Source organism: Leucopleurus acutus, assembly GCF_964270905.1.
Source record: "Leucopleurus acutus genome assembly, chromosome: 16".
In the NCBI taxonomy this organism is placed as follows: Eukaryota; Metazoa; Chordata; class Mammalia; order Artiodactyla; family Delphinidae; genus Leucopleurus; species Leucopleurus acutus.
The window spans coordinates 38,057,564-38,080,498 of record NC_139158.1 but is presented as its reverse complement, the minus strand read 5'-3'; the positions used below and the strand labels follow the sequence as shown (position 1 = coordinate 38,080,498).

Below are 22,935 nucleotides of genomic sequence, written 5' to 3'. Positions count from 1 at the left end.
GTGGCCACCTCCCTCCAGCCTCTGCCAGGTCATCACTTGGCCTCTTCCTGAGCCGCCTCCTTCTCTCTAAGGAGGAGACATCAGCGCTTGTGACATTAGTGACATTAGTGTTCATTCTGCCCTGCCTGGCCTCACCATGATTTAATCATACCTGAAAATGGGATCACAGCTGAGGGTCCAGGTGGACATGAATTTAGGGGGACACCATTCAACACAGTAAAGACACCAAGTGTACGAGGGGCAGCGTGTGGGGCAGGCCGGCCTGGCTCACGTCCGCCCTTGGGGCAAAAGCCCTCTTGGAGCCCCAGCCTCTCCTCTGTAAAGTGGGGCCACCTGCCCTTGACGGTCCCAGGCTCTGTGTCCTAACTGGGAGCTTCTCCCTGTCCTGGGAAGGTGTGCTGGTGGGGGGCTCCAAGGGTCAGAGATGAAGCTCCGGGCAGAGGTGGGGTGCTGGGGGCAGGGAGTCAGTGCCCAGAGCCGGTGTGGGGCAGGGGGAAAGGGGGTCCAAGTTGGCCCCTGGTTTGAAGCCTCAGGCTCCTTCCACTGTGGCCATGGACAGCACAGGAAATAGGCAGCCATGCTGGGTGGAGCAGGGCAGAGTCTGCTAGAAGCACCCCCAGGTGGGGGTAGACCCCTTGACAAGTGTTCACAAGTGGCTTGCATGGCTCAGGGGCCCCCTGTCCTGGACCTGGAGTGGACAGTGGGGACAGGCTCACAGGTCAGGGAGAACACTGCGGTGCTGGGGTCCTGAGGGAGGGGAGCAGCATGGGGCTGGGTCCTGGCCAAGTCTGGGCAGGGGTGGGGGGGTGGGCTCCTGGGGTACTCACTGCTGCCCACCCAGGGTGCCTGGAGTGAGGATACTCTGTGGTCCTCGGGGGAAGCTGACCTTCCACTCTCTGCCCCAGGGACCTTGGACAAGGCACCTGTGTATGTTTGTCCAGCTGGCCCTGCAGTGCTGGTGGGTGGGAGCATGTGGCAGGGCCCTGTGTGGCTGGTCACAGCCCACAGGCCGGCTGCAGGAGGCCTGAGCACCCTGAATGTCAGTCCCAGCCCAGGGCCCCTCCAGGGCCGAGCAGATGAGGGTGAGGGGCCCCCGGTACCCCTGGGACCGGCCCTTGGCAGGCTAGGCTGGGCCATGGGGGGCACACCTGCTCTGGGGAGGGTGGGGGGCTTCCGGGCCTGCAGCTGTTAGTCCCCAGGACAGACATGGCCTCCCCAGCAACAGCTGGGCCGGAGGCTCGAGAGCCAGGAGAGCCCAGAGCCCAGGCTGCCCCCACCCGGGGATCAGTTACAGTGGCGGGGACTACAGGGAGGGGGGGAGGGAGGGGTGGTGGATGGGGGTGCGGAGAGCACAGGGCTGACCCCTGCCCATCCCCCCATCCCCCAGGTGTGGCACCTGCTCTCCCCTGGGTGGGGGGGCGGGCATGGACGTGGATGTCCACCTCCTCCCACAGCCCAGGGGTCCTATTGCTCACTAGGAACTGTCCCTTGGCCTCCCCTGGCCATCCCCAGCCCCAGATGTAGGCAAACCCCCTCCCATTAACACTCCAGGCAGCGCACAGTGACACCCAGAAGCTGCCCCTGCCGGCTTCCCGAGACTGGTGACCACTGACCCGCGTCCTGGGGCTGAGCGGAGGTGGGCAGTTCGGGGGGCAAGATGGAGGCTGCACGGCCTCGGTGAGGGAGGTCGCAGGGGCTGCGGGGGCGGCTGCCCTGTGCGGGTGCCCGGGCACACGGCAGGTGCCCATCAATGCTCCAGGCATCAGCAGCCCCAGCCTGGTGAAGCGCTGACCGCACAGGATCGTCAGTCACTCCTGTGGGTGCCTGTCTCACTTCCCACAGCCTGAGATTCTGGGGCCAGGGCAGCACCTGCCCTGAGCAGGGGGCAGTGGGTCTCACTCCAGGTCTGGCGGCAGCCCACATATCAAGAGCCAGCCAAGGGGCTCCCACAGCGCTGGCCCCTCCTCTCCTGGCCACGCGGGTCCTGAGGTCCCCATCATGACCATGGACCAGAGCCTCCCCACTGGCTGCAGGGCCACAGAGGGACAATGTCCCAGACCCCCGCCTTCTGGTCTGAGGTGGCCAGGGTGGTCAGACTCGCTCAAATGTCTCCATTACTCTTTCTGCTGAAAAGTGAGGCTGCAGGCTCCCTAGATCCACGCCTGCCATGGGGACACATCCACCCCACCAAAGGCCTGGGGTCTGCATGGCCTGGCCTGCCTGGAGCCCCTGGCATCTCGGGGCACTGGGGCTGTCTGGCCGCAGTCCCTGTCAGCCAGTTCAGCGAAGGACAGGCCAACCGTCAGGGCCAAGGACTCCCTGGCCTGGCCAAGTGGGACCAGTTTTCAGGATTTGGGGATTTTGAACCAGCTGCTGTGGCAGGTGTGGTCGGCCTGGCTGAGCAGAGTCCGCCGGCCGTCGGGAGAGTTGCCAGCCAGCTGCTGGAGGGTGTGGGGCGGCCAGCCTGGCCCCTTGCCCAGGCAGCAAAGTCAGCAGAGAGTGGACGGGGCTGGGGGTGGCAGGAGGCCCCCATACCCCATGTAGTTCACCACTGCCCCCACCAGAGCAGAGACCACAACCCAGCTTCTCTGGGCCCTACGGACAGCCAGGGCGGTTGGCTGGCCCTGGGTCTTGGCCTGAAACCCCAGGTTCTCAGTCCAATGCGGGAAATCCTCACCATCAGAGAAGAGGCACAGCAAGGACACCCTCCTCCCCCAGTCCTCCCTCTCAGCTTTGGCTGGAGGGCCCCTGGGCCCCTGGTTTTGTGTCTGGAGCATTTGTGAGCTGCTCACACCCCCCAGTGGCCAGTGCCAGCTTTGTTCCGAGTGATTCGTAGAGGCTTGTGGGGGCCCAGTGATCGGGAGCCACCGGGTGGTGCTGTGCTGTGGTCCACTGAGAGCACAGGATCAGAGGGGGTTCTGAACTCTCTCTTGGTGGGGGCAGGTTTAGGGGGCTGAGGGAGAGGAGGGGACCAAAAAGAGGCTGCCTCCAGTTGGGATCCTCAAATCAGACAGAGTCTCAGTGCCAACAGGAAGCCTGGAGAGGGTGGGGGGCTTAGGAGTGAATCCCACGGGCACCCTTGGGCCTTGGGGCAGCTGTGTGGGGTGCTAATGGCCCCCCCATCAAATGGGCATGCCCAGCATCCAGGTGACTGGGCACCAGCTGTCCCCGTGCAGGAATGGTGGTCCCCCTGCAGGAGGGGCCGAGGCCTGGCCAAGGCCTGGACTGGTGGACACAGACCTCCAGGCAGGTCCCTGAAGAGTGGGCAGAGGCGTGACCTGCTCAAGGAACCCCCCACCCTCTCCTCTCCTGTTCTGTCTATGCCACCCACACCGCCCTGAGGCCTATGGCACTGATCCCCAAGACAAGGACTCCCCGTGGAGAGCTGTCCACCAGGGAGAGGAGTTTAGGGAAACACTGGGGAGGTGTCATCCAACCAAGGGGCCCCAGGGACCCCAGTACAGGCTGTGGGCCTGGGGCCGAGCCGGGAGAGGCTCAGGGCAGGGGTCTCCTGGAAACTTCCAGTGGAGTGGACAAGAGGGGCAGTAATTATGACCTCTCTGTTTCTGAGGAGGATGTTGAGGCTCAGAGAAGTTGAGTGACCAGCTGAGGCCACACAGATGACCTGGTAGGAACTCGGCCCAGCCGTGGGTGGCACTAGGGGAGTTTGTGGCCATGGGTGACGCTCGGGCGCCATAGGCAGGCAGAGAACCCCGGCTCTGGTCGCTTCCGCCCTTGCGCCGCTCAGGAAGCATCACAGCTGGGCCCCAGCCCCACCGTTGCTCAGGCCACGCCCCTCGTAGAGCCCGCCCCCGCCCTCAGTGACCGCGGCGCCCAGCAGGTGGCGCCAGAGGCCGGCCGATGAGCGAGGCCCGCGTCTGACTGCGACCCTCCCAGCGGCGCGTACCTGGGTCAGGGCCCGGCAGTGCAGGGGTGGGGATGGGGCCTGGGATGGGGGGTGGGAGGGCGCGGCAGCCTCTGCCTGGGGACCGCGTGTCGCAGGGAGCAGGCCCTGGCTCCGGCACCCCGAAGGTTTCCCTTGCGGAGCGAGGGTTGAGTGGGGGTCTGCCTCCTCCCAGGAACACCGACCCGGGGAGGAGAGGTGGGTCCCAGCGTCTGTGTTGCCTTCCCTTCTGCTCCCCCTGCACACAAACTGACCCCCGCCCCACTGGGGGTCCAGGCAGGGAGCGAAGGGTTGGGAGGAAGGGGAGAGGTAGGTGGGGTCCAGGACCGATGGAGGGAACACAGCAGGGGACATGGGGGTCCCAGGAAGAAGACCCGCGGGGGGGAGCAGTGGCAGAGGAGACATCAGTGGGCCCCCGGAACAGTTGACGGTTGGTAGGGGAGGGGAGGTGGGGGCCCTTGACCCCTGAGTCTAGATTCCGTCTCCTCCCCCCTCCAATGCACCACTTCAGCTCAGACCAGGCCCCCTCCCCCATCCCATTTCCTCCCAGCGTGTTGAGAGCCTCTCATTTGTTCTTGCCTAATGCCTTAATTTGTCTTTTCAGCCAATTATCACAACGTCAATTTGATGCTGAGAGGCTCCACGTAGAAGCACAGGCAGGGCTGGCCAGTTCTTGGTGGCTTTGAACGTTTCCTACTGAGGCCTGAGTCCCCGCCATCCTGAGAGGTGGTCCCTGTCAGGGTGCTCTGGCATGCTGGGGGCACTGCCGGGCTGGGGGCTTTACACCCACATCTCACCTGGTTTTCACAGATGTGGCCGTAGGGCACGGGGGTTTCGGGAGCCCCGGCTTCATGTTTCCTGATGTCCCTGCCCTCCTATTTGTGTCGAGGTCATCGGCTTGGCCTGTATCTTCAGTAGAAAGCCCGGTCTCTCTGCACCTCATCCCCCTCTTGGATGGGGCTGGGGTGAGCAATGTCTGGGTGAATTCCTCAGGCCTGTCTCCCAGCTCTTTTGTTCTCTTTTGCCCACATACAAGCTGCTATGCAAACCCTCAGTTCAGGGTTTCATACTAGTGACCACATTTCTCATACTAAAGGTCCTATTTGGTTGTTTTCCATATCTGCTGTCTTTTTTCACACTATTGGTTTTTACTTCCACTTTTACCTCTTTAATCACTTTGTGCTTATTGTATGATGTCTTTTGATTTTTCTGCTATTATTATTTTTAGTCCTCAAAGTGCTAGTGTGTCTGCTGCCGTCCCTCATGCTGTGAGCTCATCTTTGTCAGGAGTCATTTCTTCCATGGAGCCCCCGCCCTGGGGTGGACGTTTGCCTTTCTTGGGGCCTGGGTGGTCTCTGTGTCCTAGAACAGACTGAGAGGCCCACGGTCTCCAGGGATGCCGCCCAGCCACCCAGAGGAGCCCTCCCAGTGCACCCCTTCGGCTTAGAGTGGACGCCTGGTCACTCTCAGCCATTGGCCCAGGGCCTGGCTCTTGCTGAGTGGACAGCAAAGCCGGCCCGGCACTTGGGAGGGTGTCTCAGGGGTGCCCCTTTCTCTTGAGCAGGCGGGGGGTGGGAGTGGGGCACAGCCCCTCCCCTGACTCTGTCTCCACTGGGATTGGCTGGTCCTGCCCTCCTGGCGTTCCAGGTGGTCCCTTCACGGAGGTGGTGGAGGGACCAGCCCTGAGCCCGGGGAGGAGTTTGCCAATGAGCAGTGCTGACCAGTGGTCACTGCAGCTAAAGGCCTGGGGCTGAATCCAGCCCTGGTACTAGGAGCCAGTGGTGTGGGTTGAATTGTTGAATCGTGTCCCCCCAAAGGTATGTCTACATCCTCTCCCCCAATAACTGTTAGTGTGACTTATATGGAAACAGGGCTTTAACAGATATGACCAAGGTAAGTCAAGGCCGTGAGGGTGGGCCCCATCCAATGACTAGTGTCCTTGTAAACTTGGACACAGACACGCAGGGAGGTGGCCGTGTGACCAGAGGCAGAGATTGGGGTGAAGGAGCGTCAAGGATGCTGGTGATACCAGCACCAGGATGGAGGCAGGAGGTCCCCCAGAGCCTGTGGAGGGAGCGCGGCCCTGCCCATACCTGGATTGTGACTTCTGGCCTCCGGGCTGTGAGAATAAATTCCCCTTGCCTTAGTCCCCATTGTGTGGTCCTCTGTTGCAGCTGCCCTGGAACTTAACGCAGGGGACTGCGGACAGGTGCTGTGCCCTCAGGGCCTCAGTTTCCCCATCTGGCCCTTTCTCACAGTGGTGACTGAGGTTCGGGAGTAGCACTTGGAGCTGGATCCCTCCAGGCACCTGGTGAATTGCTGGTTTCAGCCCCGGTGGTCCCACCCAACCTGGGTACCCCGCCTCCAGCCACCTAGACATCACGAGGCAGCTGGATGCTGTGTTCCTGGCCGCTGCCGCTGAGGCCCAGTCACCACTCTGGCTCTGATTGAATTAGGTCAGACTTAGTCACCCTTTAAGGGGCTGTGGCCTTGGCGTGTGGAGCAAGATGGTGGTTTAGGCCTGCTGGGCACAGAGCTGGTTCCAGTGCCGTCAGAATTGCGGGCTGCAGGGCACCTGCACCATCGCTGGCGCTTCCTGCAGCCCGTCTAATGTGGGGCTTGGCTCCAGGGCACCTGAGAGGGACTCGAAGGCGGGACATGTCCGTGGCCTCCGTGGGGTCCCTGGCACCCTGCAACATGAATCTCAGTGCACAGGGCAGCGTCCCCGTGGTGTGGCCTTTGATTCCGCAGTGATTCCATCCTGGTGAGCCTCTCTTGCTCCTGAGACCTCCAGCCTCTTTACTTAAAGCCACCTGAAGGCAGGTGTAAAGCATGTGCACCAAGGCCTTCACAGCCACACCTGTGCCCGTGTGCGCCGGAGCAGCCGAGCGGGCTCAGAACATGGCCCATCACCATTGGTATTTTCGTTGTGATGGTTCAGTTTCATTGTTTTTACTGTTCTCCTTTACAGATGAGGAAGCAGACAGCTGTGGACTGTCCTAGGTCCATAGCTGGTCAGGGCAGAGCCAGGGTTCCCCAGCTGCACCCCTACTTGGGCTGCCCCAAGGAGACCAGGCTGCCACGCCAGGTGTCAGGACACCTGTGTGGCACCTCCCCGTGGGTCAGCTGGCTCACTCAGAGAACGGGTGGCCGGCACCCTGGTGTCAGGGCAGCTGCGAGCACAAGACGAGGCCCCGGATGTGCTGGGAGGCTTGGTGGATATTGTGGGTGGAGTTTGCTGACAGCACGTGTGGATCGGGACAATGAACATAACAATTTTTCTCTTGAAAAAGTCAGAAGTTCTGGCAATGCTGGGCCTCTGTTCTCGAAGGGCAGCCGTCGGCTGGAGCTGAGAGGGACCCCTGCTTAGCCTGAGGATGGCAGGTGGCCCAGTCCCACCCCTGACACAGAGGTGCCATCCCTCATTTAAGTTCCCACCAGCCGGAGGCCGAGGTGTTTGGGAGCCTGGCAGTCACTCCTGGCTGGGGGCTCAGATGCTGAGATGAGATGGGGGCGGGGCACCCATCCCCTAAGTCCCAGCACCACGATTTGCTGAGACAGAGCAGTGTGGGCTTTGCGTTTTCGTGCTGACTTATTGACAACTTTTTCTCTAATGGGGAATTCTGCCTCCAAATGCCATTTGACTCTCAGATGTAAATGGAATGAAATAAACTGATGATCACTAAATGCTAACCTATTAGAAGAGAGCACTCCTTTGGCATCTGGTGAGCGAAGTGGGCTTCTTAACTGATGTAAAGGTTGGTTGATGTGAACAAATCCAGACAAATGTGCTCCTCTTGATTTGCCTCCGAGCGGGAAATTAAGTGACTCAAGTGGACTTTGTTTGAATTAATTTTTGTTGTTGTTGTTGTTTTTTGCGGTACACGGGCCTCTCGCTGTTGTGGCCTCTCCCGTTGCGGAGCACAGGCTCCGGCTGCGCAGGCCCAGCGGCCATGGCTCACGGGCCCAGCCGCTCCGCGGCATGTGGGATCCTCCCGGACCGGGGCACAAACCTGCGTCCCCTGCATCGGCAGGCGGACTCTCAACCACTGCGCCACCAGGGAAGCCCCCTGTTTTAATTAATTTATTTTTTATTTATTTTTGACTGCATTGGGTCTTCCTCGCTGTGTGCGGGCTTTCTCTGGTTGCGGCGAGCGGGGGCTACTCTTCATTGCAGCACACAGGCTTCTCATTGCAGTGGCATCTCCTGTTGTGGAACACGGGCTCTAGGCATGCAGGCTTCAGTAGTTGTGGCACGTGGGCTCAGTAGTTGTGGCTCAGTTTCTAGAGTGAGGCTCAGTAGTTGTGGCACACGGGCTTAGTTGCTTCACGGCATGTGGGATCTTCCTGGACCAGGGGTCGAACCTGTGTCCCCTGCATTGACAGGTGGATTCTTATCCACTGTGCCACCGGGGAAGTCCCTCAAATGGACTTTGAATGCACCGACACCAGAACATACTAAATGTGGAAACGCAAACGCAGAAGTCCTGCAGAGCTCTCATGTTTGGTGGGGAGAGTGGGGAAGGTGTGCCTCTCCCTGCTCTGGGGATGCAGCCGTTTCTCCCCTGGGGGAGCTGGGGCCACAGAGGACCCGGCCGGGCCATCTGGACATCTGGCCACAACGAGCGGGGTCTCCGAGGGGAGACCAGAGTCCCGGAATGCACACAGTGTTAGCCCAGGACGAGGGGCTGCAGGGGGTTACCACGGAGAAAGGGAGGGAGGGAGCCTGTAAGGGTTGAGCCTCTCCAGTGTCCTGGGGCCACCAGGACAAATTATCACAAACCTGGTGACTTGCAGCAACAGAATTTCATTCTCTCATAGGCTGGAGGCCGGAAGTCCAAGATCAAGTTGTAGGCAGGGTCACGCTCCCCTCTGAGGCTCTAGGGGAGGATCCTTCCTGCCTCTTCCAGCTTCTGGGGCTCCAGGTATCCCTTGGCTGTGGCCACGTCACTCCAGTCTCTGCCTCCATCTTCATGTGCCTTCTCCTCTGTCTCTCTTCTTCTGTCTCTTGTAAAGACTCTGTCATTGGATTTAGGACCACCCTGATCCAGGAGGACTTCATCTCAAGATCTTTCACTTAATTACATCTGCAAAGACCCTGTTTCCAAATAAGGTCACATTCTGGGGTTCTGGGTGGACATGAATTTTGGGGAGACACTCTTCAGCCCAGTATGGGCCCTTTAACACTCACAAACCGACAGTGGCCACAGAGCTCCAAGGAGGAGGGCTTCCTGGAGGAGGTGGCAGGGCTCTGCTGCCCAGAGAGCTGATATATCTCCCCCTTGGGTTCAGGGACCAGTGTTATTTGGGCAAGATCATCCAACACTAGCTGAGACCCTGGTGTTGGCCCAGCTCTGTACCAGGCCTAGGGCAAGGGTGAGATGGGCCCGGGACAGCTTCCCAACATCCAGGTGGGGAACAGGATGTGTGTGCAGGGGGAAGGCACTGGTTGGGAATTTGAGTATTACCTGTTCTGTCCCTAAAAGGACAGAGGGCTGGGAGCGATCAGCAGGTGAATGGATAAGTAAACTGTGGTCCATCCAGATGGTGGAATATTATTCAGGGCTAAAAAGAAATGAGCTATCGAGCCATGAAAAGACACTGAGGAAACTTTTTTTTTTTAATGGCTCATTTAAAATATATTTATTTATTTATTCAGGTGTGCCGGGTCTTAGTTGCAGCACTCAGGATCTCTTAGTTGCGGCACGCGGGATCTTCGTTGCAGCACGTAGGATCTAGTTCCCTGGCCAGGGATCAAACTCGGGCCCCCTGTGTTGGGAATTCCTTAAAAGCATATTACTAAGTGAAAGAAGCCAGTTTGAAAAGGCTACATACTGTATACTTCCAACTACATGACATTCTGGAAAAGGCAAAACTATGGAGACAGTAAAAGGATCAGTGGTTGTTAGGAGTTGGGAATAGGAAAGGATGAACAGGCAGAGCACAGAGGATTTTTAGGGCAGTGAAACTACACTGTATGATACTATAATGATAGATACATGTCATTACACATTTGTCTAAACTCAAAGAATGTATAAGGCAGAGAACCAACGCTAACAGAAGCTATACACATTAGTTAATAATAATGTATCAATCTTATCAATCATTGTAGCATTAATATTAACAAACATATCACAAATGCAAGATTGATAGTAGAGGGAATCTGGTGTAGAGGGAGAGGGGGAATATTGGAACTCTGTACCATTTGCTTTGTTTTCTGTAAACCTAAAATTGCCCTAAAATGTAAAGTCTATTAATTAAAAAAAAAAAAGATGACAAGGAGCCAGTTCCTGGGTATCTGGCTGCAGCAAGGCCACAGCAGGCAGGGCATGGAAGTGTCAGTGGGAGCCCCCAACCCCAGGCTCTGTCCGGAACCCTGTCCCCCAAGACCCTGGCCTCCCTGGAGCCCCTCCTAAAGGCCAAGCCATGTGTCCGTCACCCCCGTCTTGGATCCAGAACCTGCAGCCCGTCACTGCCCCGAGTGCCCCACGTCATTCTGGCATCCGCTGGGTGGATGGCATTGTGGCCACTGGATTATTAAATTGCACTTGATTGGGGCACCTCCAGGCTGGCTCCACGGTGTCCTCAAGGGCAGAGGAGGAGCGGAGGGCACCGTGGGGAGGTCAGCTTCAGCCCAGGCCCCCGAGAGGCTCCAGGCACCGGCTGCCTATCCTGGCTACATGATTGGCGGGGCCCGTGACCAAAAATCAGGAGAAAAGTGCCATGAATGGTACTAATACAGAAAATGTTTTCCTTTCTTCTTCAGTCTCTGACGATTTGTCCTGGTCTTTTCATTGGTGATTTAATATTGTTCTAAGTGAGGAAAATTTTTAAGTTTAAATTATTAACATGAATTTTACCATTCGTCTCTGTATTGTGTGATGTCAGTTGTAAACACAGCTGTAAGATGTTTCACTCTTCAGCGAAACCACCCAAACTGCACGATTCCTACTTCACGGTGAGTTCGCGCATGTGTGTTTTGTTGTCACCATGTTAGTGGAAACGCTGCCCAAGACTCAGGCAGCTGATTTCACCCTCGAATTCACACACTCTGCAACCCTCTGCTTCGGTGAGCGAGGTGGCACAGAGGAAAGGGGCTACGGTGCTTTCTCTTCCTTCTGCACCATCGTTTCGGTGTAACTGGGTGGCTCATGTGGGAAGAAACACGGGAGAGAATGGCCGGGATGGGTCCCTGCCCACGTGTGCTTTCAGGACACCACTGTCTTTGTCCTGTTTAACTCACGTTCTGGTTCCAACAGAGGCAGCCCCTTGGCTGCCAGCTGCCTCCCCTACTCCACCCCTTACTCAGTTGTAGACATAACATGCTCACCCTATGTACTGGATTGAAAAGCATCCCCCCAAATTCATGTGACCTTATTTGGAAATCAGGCCTTTGCAGATGTAATTCGGGATCTCAGGATGAACTCATCCTGGGTTTAGGGGCATCCTTCTAAAAAGAGGATGCAGAGAGATACAGACCCGGAGGAGAGGCCTGTGAAGGCAGAGGCAGGGGTTAGAAGGATGCGGCCACAGCCAGGGGAGGCTAAGGACGGTCCCACCTCCAGAAGCTGGAAGAGGCAGGAAGCAGATTCTCCCCTAGAGCCTTAGGAGACAGTGCGGCCCTGCCAGCACGCTGATTGAAGACTTCTGGCCTCCAGACCGTGGGAGGCCACACCTCTGTGGTCTTGTCACATGTGGCTGGCTCTTGTCATTTTGTACATTCAGTCTCACCCCCAACGAGCTGACCCCAGACCCTTGGAAGGAGGCCCTGCCGACCAGCAGCTCCTCATGTCTAGAACCCCACTCCCGGCCTTTGGGCATTTCCCGTCCCTGCCCCTGGGGGTTCAGGTTGTTGCAGGTGGAACCAGCCGAAACCCACAAATCCAGTCAGGGCCACAGGGGAGGCTGGTCTATGCAGCCTACAGTCTGCATGGGGAGGGGGAGCTGGAGCTCTGTGGGCGCATCACCGCCTTCCGGTCAGTCCCCCATTCGGACCCAGGCCCCCGGCGCACAGCATCCCCAGTCTGGGTGTGTCATCTGTCTCTTGTCCCAACACTGCTGTCTCCTCATCCCTGGGCTCCAAACCTTAGGTCTCCCTCGGCACCTCTGTCTACCCCCTTGGCCAGGCAGCAAGGGAAGCCCACAGCCTTGGTGCCGGGGGGGGGGGTGTTGGATGCCACTCTGCCACCTTCTCCCGGTGACCTCAGGAAAAGGGACAACCTCTGTCATTGTGCTCAGGAGGGCAGTGCTTGCACGTTTGTCCCCCAAACACTCCGGGCTCAGGGCAGGCACTTGGCGAGTCTCTGCTGATCAGGGACGCTGTCTGCAAACAGGCACCGCCAGCCCCACTGCATGTCTGCTAATTTTGGAAGCTCGTGCCTTCCCCCTCCCTCTGGAGGCCTTCACACCCGCCACTGAGTCAGTGCCGACAGCTGTACCCGACACCACATGGGCAGGATGGTCCTGGAAATGACCGTACACCCCGTGTGGACGGGCCTCAGCTGCTCCCCGCCTCACCCCCGCCCAGGCGGAGCCTGCAGCCCCCAGAAGCAATGACCTGAGGAGGTGCGGAGGACCAGTTCCACTTATGGGGAGACTTTGGCAAGAGGGGGCTGCTGAGTCACCCCAAGAGGCCTCTCCAGGATGACCCAGGCCCTGCCAGAGCCCCTCCATTTGAGGGACAGCAGGGTGTCCTGAGCAGGCCCCAGTCTGGGTGCCCAGGCTTGCTCTGCACCCAGACAAGCCCCCACCCTCTCCAAGCCTGTCTCCCCACCTTCAGATGAAGAGCTGGGACCCGAAGAGCTCTGCTCTCCCGCCCCCAAGCGGCAGGCTGGGGAGGGGCCCACCTGTGCGGGCAGTGGGGCCAGGCCAGGAGGCATAGGCCCTCCTCCTGGGGGACTGGCCACGGCACTCAGCCGTCTTGACCCTCTGGACTCACTGACCCGAGGGCTCCACCTCCTTCACTAGGCCTGGGTGGGGCCAGGCTCCCCCCACCCCCACGTTTCTGCCCCTCTCCTAGCTAAGCCAATCAGAGTGCGCAGGGCGGGCCAGCGGCCTCGCCGAGGTGGCACAACCAGCAAGTGAGGGAAGAGCCTTGGCAGGGGGGGGGGGGGGCGTCCCAGTGACCCCAGGGGTGCAGGTTTTCTCACCAGCGTGAATGCCAAGTCTCCTGGAGTGTCTTCCACCCAGATTCCTTGTTCTCCCTTCCCCTTTACCAGGGGCTGGCTCTCTGGTCCCCATTGTACCCTGAACCTCCAGCGTGCTCAGCACAGCACGATGCCCACTAAGCCCTGGGGTGAAGCCCCCCGCACCCCACCTCCCAACCCAAAGGCAGGGAAGCCGCATCTTAACAAAGTGCCCACTGAAGCCGGAGACCACGGCCAGGAGGGTCAGCCCAGCCCCTCCCAGGTCCCTAGGGGCTCAGCCCCCACCGAAGGCCCCACGCATCCCGGGGAGCCCACCGCGGCGCCTGCAGATGCTCACTCCCCAGCATTCACACCTTCTGCAACCAGGAAGGATGTTGCCAGGGGGCATGGTCTGGGAGTGCTGGTGGCTGAGGGAAAAACAGCCAGCATGGAGCAGCCAGGGGGCTTCTTGGAGGAGGGGGCGTTCAAGCTGACAGGTGGGGAAAGGGAGGTGGGTTGCGGCCAGGGCAGAGGCTCCGCGGTGGGAGGCAGCATGGAGCATCCGGGGAGCAGAGAGGCCAGCTTGGCGGGAGGACGGAGAGGGTTTCACAGCCCCCCAGGACCCGCCCAGCTCCTGGGTGTTTCCAGGTGAACTGGAGTCAGCCTCCGTCGCTTTTGAATAATTACGGGGAGCCTCAGCCTGGGTGCCTGAGTACAGGCAGGGGCAGAGCGGCTGGGGGGATGTTACGTCCAGCAGCCACTGGCCTCCATCTCTGGAAAGGGGGATCACAGGCCACAGCAGAGCTACAGAGAGGGTGGGTTTCCCATGGGAGGGGTCTGGGGGTCATCCCTGGGGAGTCCCTCGGGCATTGTCCCGTTGCCATGGTTCCCGGCCGCCACTAATCCTCACCCTCCTCTCTGGTGCTGGCGTGACCTCCGCAGAGTGTCTCAGGGCTTCACCTCACTTGATCTCCTGGGGCTCAGAACCAGGGCTCAGAGGCCAGGGGGTGCCTGGCAGGAGCGGGGGCAACAGAGGAGAGGAAGGCAGCCTCAGGGTGGACTGACCACCTCTCCAGGCATCTTTTCTCCTTTGGAATCAGAGCCCCCAGGGGGGCCCAGGTGAGACACCCCACAGATGTTACGGTGTAGGGGGCGTCCCAGCCTGATGCTGTGTTGTAACTGACCAAGCACCTGCACGCTCACAGGGCCATGTCCCCCCTGTGTGCCAGGCACTGACCCCCCCCCCACGACCCTGCACCCAGGACAGTGAGCCTTGGAGAGGCTCTCCCTGGCCTCCTGTCTCCACTGCTCTCTTTCCCGTCACCCTGATCCTCTCCACTTATGACAGTCTAAAATTATATCCATTAAATTACTTTTGATCTATCACCCCTCTCTCTGCCAGCCTTGGAGCTCACAGAATACGGCCTTGTCTGTTTTGTCCGTAGCAGCATCTGCACCATCCTGCACAGCCATGGCACCTGGGCACGCAGGGAACTCTGTGTCTCCCACCTAAACGCATCCAGAGGGTGTGTGTGAATCTGCTGAGTATGCGACAGGCCACATGCATGTGCCAGCCAAGCGGGACATGCAGCCTGGCCCTGGCTTGCCACTTCGTCCCATCCAGAAGGCCTCCTGCACCAGTCACCTGGGACATCTGGACCTCAGCGTGGGCCGTCCTGCTGCAGCCGCTGTTCCCAGCAGGTCATCAGGAGAGACATCAGCTTCCTTTTGGGCCGCTGAGCCTCCATCTGCAGGCCAGGCTGGCAGCTGCCCGTCTGATGGCCAGCAGGACTCCTCAGCCTTTGGACAGACTGGCAGGGACTACAGGGGAGGGCTGCACTCCGAGGGGGTGGTTTTCCACTCCCCAACTCCATTTCCCCTTGGCTGGGCTCCTGGCCTCATGTCCATGGGGGTGGGGTCTGTGCAGCCTCCTCGGAGAGAGAGCTGGGGGACACGAGGGAGAGAGCCTGGGGTGGGGGAAGGGAGGCTGGTGACTTCCTGAGCATATGAGGGTCTGAGTCTGGCTGGGGAGGGGGTACTGTGTGTTCCAGGAAGCAGCCCAGCCTCCCCAAGGGGAGGCTGTGTGAAGAGAGGCATTGGCCTCCGGGCTGGGATCCTTAGATCTCTAGGTGCTTTTTCTTGATTAAATCATAAGCCACGCTCCTTGTAGAAAATGTAATATCACAGAAAACCATGAAGAAGAAAAGAAAGGGTCTAGGCACACAGCCCTGCTGAGGGACCTGCCAGTCCCTCCATATACAGGGGCAGCAGGACGCTGTCCCCACCTGTCCACATGCAGCCCATGGCTGCCTGCATCCCCTTGGGTGAGGGTCCTGCTGTCTTGGGGGTCAAGCCGTCATCTGAGAGCAGCTCATTTCATTCAACCAGAGCTGAGCTCCCCCAGATGGGGGCAGGGTAAGGGTGCTGGGGGCTGCATCCTGGTGAGGGAATGTCCAGACCCCACCCAGCTCTCCCTGCCTGATGAAGCACAGGTGCTCAACACTGCTGGTTAAAGTCACTGGCTGTTAAGGTGCGGCCCCTGAAGCAGCAGCAGCAGCAGCAGCACCTGGGAGCTTGGCAGAAATGAAGATTCTCAGGCCTGCCCACCTGTGGAGTCAGCACCCTGGGCGTGACCGGCAGACACCTGCGTTTAGATGCCTTCTTCTGGGTGACTCTGATGCCTGCTAAGGGGAGACCCCAGAGTGAGCCACCCAGCCAGCTGTGGCCACCTGCTGCCCCTTGGCCGTCGTCCTGACCCCCATCTCGCGGACACAGCCCCACTCTATCCATCAGAGTCAGCCTCCAGCGCTTCACCCCGAGTTGAGGGCCCCTCCTCAATCCTCCTCAGACTTTCGGAAGGGCACTTTGAGTCCCCTCAAACCCCTTCTGGGGGCAGGACCCCCCAAGCTCGGGTCTGCGGCCAGAGCGGACAGAAGAGAATGTAGTGGGGGTGCCATTGTCATCGGAGTCCCCGCCTACGGGACGAGGGTTGCGGGTGAACTGCGGGGGCCCGGGGAGGAGCAAGGGACAGAGGATGGACTGGGCGTGGGGCCCCGCGGGGAGCCGAGTGCCCGCCCCCAGCCCCGCCCCTCGCCCCGCCCCAGGCACCCCCACCTCCCTCCGACGCTTACCGCTCCCCGCCTCCCTGTCAGCACCCCGAGCCCCAGAGCGGAGCCCAGAGTCCTGAGCCAGCGCAGCGCGGGCACTTGGCTCCCCGAGGGCCCAAGGGGTTGCCCTGCCCAGGTGAGTGCCGCGCGCCCCTGCCCCCCGCATCCCCGCCCTCGCCCCTTCCCTCCGCTCTCGCCAGGGTCCCTCACAGAGCTCCTTTACCCTCTACACGAGTCTCACCACCCTGCGCGCAGCCCTGCGCCGCCCTGGCACTCCTGGAGCTCTCCTGCCTCCGTCCTGAGTCCCTCCCCTCCCCTTCCGTCTGCTCCCCAGCCTCGGCCGCCATCCTCTCCCACTCCCTCGCTCCCCACCCTCGCCCCCCACCCTCGCCATCCTCCGGCCTCTGGACCCGATGTGCCAGAGTCAGGGCAGAAACCTCAGGGAGACTGGGTCGACCCGCTCTGGCTCTGCCCACCGTGCCTTTCCCGGCCCGACCTCCTCACGGAGGGCGCCGCAGCGGGGCTCGCCCAGGGGCTGGCGAGGGTGGGCGGCGCAGCCGGGAGGGTTCGCGAGGAGGCTGTGGCTGGAGTGGGTGCGAAAAAAGCAGACCGCGGAGGGCGCAGGAGCCGCGGGGGCCCCTGGGTGGGGGGTGCTGGCAGAGGGGAGGCGGTGGTCCGTGAGCGGTGGGAAGAGTGCAGGCAGTGTCGAGCCAGCTCCAGGGCCCTGCCTTGCAGAGCACAAGGTGCCTGGTCCTGGGGTTCCCGGTGTGCTTCACCCTGGACTGGGGAGTAGAGGGGTTGGGGCCCTGGCGGCTGGGGATGGAACCCTGGCGTGTCCAGGCCTTGGCACCTGTGCTCTGGGGGCCACCCTCTCCAGAAGGGAGCACGCGGCCTGGAAGTTCACCTGTGTGCTATCTGCCCACCCAGGGTCCAGGTGGGGCCCTCACCTGCCCACTTGCCTTGTCCCTGCCCCTCCTGCCGGCCTGGGGTTCTGGGGAGAAAGCGAGTGGGAGAGCGCCTGCTGCGCAAAGTGTGAGGCAGTCCTGGCTGCTGCTGAGCCTCCTTTGAAGAGAACAGGTTCCTGGGGACAGCGGCCACTCGAGGGGAGGACGGGGAGCCTCCCGGGCAGACGTGGTCGCTGGCACCGATAACAATGACCCACCATTGGTTCCCAGTGAGATAGTGACGGGAGTTCTGAGAAAGTCTGCTGGGGGCAAAATGTGGCTTTGGAAACTTCTTGCAGGGCATGCAGACCCTGCAGAGACCCTGAGGAGGGGGCTGTACCAGCCTGGCCTCCCTGTTGCTGCATGGAGCCCACCCTCACCCACCTCGGTTTCCCCCTCATGTGGAAGGGATACCCCAGACCAAGGCTGCCTTAAGGACAGATGGAGCGTGTTTCAGGGGAGGGACAGGAGTGGGGGTTGCCATCGGCTGCACCCACAATCCAGGCCGTCCCAGGGGAGGCAGGCCTGGGTGGGGGCCCTTGGGTGGTGCTGAGGCCTGTCCTCTTAGCTACAACATCCTCCGCCCATTTGCCCCCACCCTGCACAGGTGAGGCCCCAGGACCAGCAAGCCTCGATCTCGATCTCGGTGGCTTCCACAGCTGCCCCTGGGCTGCAGGGCCGGCTCCTTCCTGCTGACCTCACACTGGGTGAGCCTAGAAGGGATTGGACCACGCTGATCCTCCCCCAGGGCATGGCACACTTGAGCACTGAGGTCCCCTCCCAGGTCCCCCGGGGAAGCTCTGGCACATTCTCCACAGAGCCCAGGGCTCCTGGTGCTGGGGAGGAGGTGCTGGGCTGTTTGGGGCACGTGGGCGGGAGCGGCTATTGAGCACTACTATGTGTCAGGCATCTCAGCAGCTATTGAGCGCCACTGTGTGCCTGGACTCATTTCCTCTGCTCAGTGGCTTTGTAGGTGTCACCTATTACAGGGAGCCAGGGCTCAGAGAAGTGGTGTGACTTACCTAAGACCCCTTGGCCAGTGTGTAGGGAAGGGCTGGGGCAGGGGGTGGGCTCTATTCCCTGTGCCACAGCAGTGGGCAGGTGGTCCCTTCCTGGTGGGGGCCTCTGGATCAGAAAGCCCCAGTGTTGGCCCGTGGTCGTTCCTCAGCTACCCCCCACCCCGAATCCCTTACCCGCAGAGGGGAAGGGCTGGAGGGAGAAGTTCCCCACGAGCGTGTGATTTCTGTGACTGAGAAGATTGCTCTCTCTGAATGATGGCTCTTGCAGAATTATGTTCCAAGAGGCAGGAGCGGCACGATCAACCTAATTTTGTTCTTCACTTCTCTGAAGTTTAACTCAGGCGTTGGGGTATCTGGGGGGATGCAGGGGCCTGGCAGTCTGCTCAGCACCCTCTGGGTTCTGGGCAGCAGGAACACCTGGCCGCTTCCTGAAGACAAGGTGCTCATCTGATTTAGAATCAAACTCACGTTCAGGTGCGTCCGAGCTCCTTCTTCTCCACCCAGCCCCCAGAAAGCCTCTGCTTTGGATATCTTTGGGGAGAGGGTGTAGCCCCAGGACTCTCCACCCTGATGCTCACACAAGCCACCTGGCTGTCTCCAGACCAGCGTCCTTCTAGAATTCATTCCCCATTAGCACCTCAAGGGAGCTTTAAACATTATTTTACATTTAATTTCTTTTTAAAATGTGAGGGGGCCCCTCTGTGCCAGGCTCTGGGGAACAGGGATCAACAGGTCAATTCCCACCCACCAGATCAAGCCTGCAGGTGTCCAGTCTCAGAGTGTCTGGGGTGTCCCTCCTGCCACCTGGGCACCAGCCCCACCCACCCCTGCCTCCAACCCAGAGCACAGCCCAAGGGACCCCCAAGCTTTGTATTTTAAAACATCTTTTTTATTGTTTATTTATTTATTTTGGCCACGTCTCGCGGCATATGGGATCTTAGTTCCCCAACCAGGGATCAAACCTGCACCCCCTGCAGTGGAAGTGCAGAGTCTTAACCACTGGACCACGGGGCAAGCCCCCCCCACCCCCACCCGCCGCCAGCTTTGTCTTGAAATGCGTCATCCCTTGGCAGCCTACCTTGGCCTTTTTTTTAACAGAATTTTTGTCATACACCTCATATCAGGTCATGATATACAGCAGGTGTGCTCAGCACCTGGCCCAGCAAATTCAGCAACGCACAGAGAAAGGTCCCTTTCCCCTTCAGGCCAGCCGGAAGCCTCCTCCGGGTGGGGATTCCAGGGGTGACAGCGTTTCTCTCTCCCCCGGCTCCCCCAGGTCCCCCCCCGCTTACGGAACCTGTTGTCCTATCCTAACCCGCACTGTTCTGGGTTTCCGTACAGACAGCCCGTCTGCGTTCTTCAGGGTTTTCTCTTCGTCCTCGACTCTCTGTAGGTTGACTCTGACGCTGCTGCATTTTTTCTTTATCCTGTTAGGGACAGGGTTTCCCTTTTGAGCAGGACTCTTGCCCTGAGTCAGTTCTGCAGGTACCTCTGCCCCCCCACCACTGCACCTGCTCCGAGGGAGTCCTTCAGCCCCTCTTCCGATTCCCCCATTCTCTCTTCATCTGTGTCCAGACTTTTGTGGGGCTTTTTTTTGTGTCCAAATGATGATGTTTTTCACACCCAAGAGTTGTAATTTTCAAAAATAGACACTTGTTCATTTTACTCCTTAGACAGAAGCCAAATTCATTTCAGAATATTTTTATCCATTCCTAGAGGATTCTAAACATTTTAACACATATCTTAAGCACACTTGTTCAGTCATTTACTTTTATTTCACCTGAAACGAATCCACTGATCCACCTTCTCACTGTTGATTTTCTGGGTCACGTTTCCCAGTGTCTGTTAGCATCCGGGTGTGTCCGCCCATCTGGGACAGAGGGTTTTTCCCTGTCGTTGTCAGAGTTGGTTATTCTGCCCCCTTCTCTACAACATTTCAGTTGCCCTCCCCATCCCTGGGGTCCCCAGTCCGGGCCTGGCGGCCTCTGTGCTGAGGTGACTTGGGAGCACGGGGGGGTCAGCTGACCCTGGCTTGTCATTACGGCCCTTTCCAGCCCCGCTCAGGCCCTTGTCTTGGTCCCCTGGGGGCACTTAGACTCCCTGCTAGCCCCACATCCCCTGCCGGAGGTGTCAGCCCCCATCTTCCCTTCCTCCTCTCCTTCTCATCAATGGAGGTATTTATTTTCTCCTGAGCATCACCGTTTTTATGAACAATTTAAACATAGAGAAAAGTACAAAAACAATATAATGGATACACGTGTGCCCATCACCCTGACCTGCAGATGCCATTCCCCCATCTTTGCCTTGGCTCTTTCTCTACAAAACCCCATCACCCCGAAGCCTTCCCTCCGTCCACGCTTCCCATATCGTTCCCCCGCCACACACGCACACGTGCATTTCCTCCTGGCCAGTGGCCCAGGCTGTAATTCGTCTCTGCCTGTCATGTGTTTGCTTGTTCATGGTGTGGGGTCCTCATATACCCCTTCCCGCTCGGTGCCCTCTGCCTGGGGCTTCAGACTTGCTGTCCTTGGGCTGGGTGATGGACCTGTCGGAGAGCATGTGCATCTGTGTCCCCGGTCGTCTCCTTGGCCCAGTGACATCCGTGCTGTGGCGGATAGCTGTTGGGGGCAGGGAAACCAGCTCCTCTTGGCCATGCGGCTGGGGCTTTGCTGGGGTGACACGGACGTGGCTCACCAGTTGGACACTGGCAGAGCCTCTGCAGCCTGAGTTCTGGTTTTTCAGCCACACGGAAGGCCCGGCACCCTCCGATGGTTCCAGGAGGCAACCCAGAGTCCAGCTTTGGGGTCACCCAGGAGAGCGGGCTTGGCCGGTGTCACTGCACTTCTGGCTGGCCTGGGCTTGCGGTGCCCAGCCGATGTTTCAGCCTCCTTATCCCTCCCCCCACCCCTCTCCACCTGTCCTGCGAGTCCCCGGGGAGGTGACTCCCACCATCCTTAGTCCCTTATCTGCGAGTTGGGTGTATCAGTGCCACCCCCAGGACTCCACAAGGCCTCAGAGAGACGTGCCAGCCACAGACTCGAGAGTGGCCATGGGTGAGCCAGGAAGGGGGGCACTGGGGTGGAGAGGGACGCTCAGGTCTCTGGAAGCCATCGTGGTATCGACAGACGGCGTCTGGGCTCACAGGGCCGCCTGCCCGTTGCCCCCACGGCAGCTGTCCTGCTGCTCCTTCCTCTCTGGGCTTGTTTTCCAAACAATTTGCTTAATGTGATTCCCGGCCCAGTTGAACATGAGTAATCATGTTTACCTGGCGCCACGGGGTAATCCTGCGCCTCCTGGGCCAGTGGGGCCGGGCGCAGGGGAGACACCCTCCTGGTCAGTCGCTCCGTGTGCTTCATTCTCTTGCAGTGGATGCGCCCGGCGCTCCCGCTCACCCTGCCCTGCCCGCGGCGGCCACGATGGAGCCTCTGTTCCCGGCCTCCCCACTGACCAGCTGGAATGCCTCCTCGGCAGCCACAGGCAGCGGCGGCGAGAATGGGACACTGGCGGGGCTGGTGCCCTCACCGGGCGCCCGGGCGGTGGTGGTGCCCGTGCTTTACCTGCTGGTGTGCACAGTGGGGCTGGGCGGCAATGCGCTGGTCATCTACGTGGTACTGCGTCACGCCAAGATGAAGACGGTCACCAACATCTACATCCTCAACCTGGCCGTGGCTGACGTGCTCCTCATGCTGGGGCTGCCCTTCGTGGCCACGCAGAACGCCATCTCCTACTGGCCCTTTGGCCCCGTGCTCTGCCGCCTGGTCATGACGCTGGACGGCATCAACCAGTTCACCAGCATCTTCTGCCTGACCGTCATGAGCGTGGACCGCTACCTGGCCGTGGTCCACCCCATCCGCTCCGCCCGCTGGCGCCGCCCTCGGGTGGCCAAGCTGGCCAGCGCCACGGTCTGGGCCTTTTCTCTGGTCATGTCACTGCCGCTGGTGGTGTTTGCAGACATCCAGGAGGGGTGGAACACCTGCAACCTCAGCTGGCCAGAGCCTGTGGGCCTGTGGGGTGCTATCTTCATCATCTGCGCGTCCGTGCTAGGCTTCTTTGGGCCGCTGCTGGTCATCTGCCTGTGCTACCTGCTCATCGTGGTGAAGCTGAAGGCGTCGGGCATGCGCGTGGGCTCCACGCGGCGGCGCTCAGAGCGCAAGGTGACCCGCATGGTGGTGGTGGTGGTGCTGGTGTTCGTGGGCTGCTGGCTGCCCTTCTTCATCGTCAACATCGTCAACCTGGCCTTTGTGCTGCCCGAGGAGCCCGCCTCCGCCGGCGCCTACTTCTTTGTGGTCGTGCTGTCCTATGCCAACAGCTGTGCCAACCCCTTGCTCTACGGCTTCCTCTCTGACAACTTCCGCCAGAGCTTCCGGAAGGTTCTGTGCCTCCGCAAGAGCTACGGCACTGAGGACGCGGATGCCACGGAGCCACGGCCGGGCCAGAGCAGCCGGCTGCAGGAGGCCATGCTGCCCGCACGCAGCTGCGAGGCCAACGGGCTCATGCAGACCAGCAAGCTGTGAGCGTGGAGGCCGCGGGAGGGGACCCCGGGAGAGGCCGTCCTGGGTGTGTGGAGCGGGGGCAGGTGAGGGTACAGGAACCCACTGCCACCTCTTCTGCTTTCCTTCCCGGAGAAGGAGGAGGACTGGAGCAGGAGAGGAGAAATAGCCAGACAGCAGTGGGGGGAGCGGCCTCCCAAGACAAACAGCAGACTGGAGAGGCCAGGCCGAGTGGGGCGTACGCAGATGCCAGACCCTGGAGGAATTCGGCTTCCTGTCCTCTCCACCCCCGAGAAATGCGCTCCTCCCACCCCCCAGGCCCGAAAACGGGTCCCAGAGAAGATGC

The 22,935-nt window shown here is 60.0% G+C and overlaps 1 protein-coding gene across 1 annotated transcript; it reads left to right on the top strand.

The window, feature by feature from the left end:
• Positions 1-21,515: 21,515 nt before the first annotated feature.
• On the top strand, positions 21,516-22,613 carry SSTR5 (somatostatin receptor 5; the record flags this gene model as incomplete). The annotated part of the gene is made up of 1 exon (XM_082856187.1): positions 21,516-22,613. The coding sequence occupies one exon, from the start codon at positions 21,516-21,518 to the stop codon at positions 22,611-22,613; it is 1,098 nt and encodes a 365-aa protein (XP_082712313.1).
• Between the last annotated feature and the right edge of the window lie 322 nt (positions 22,614-22,935).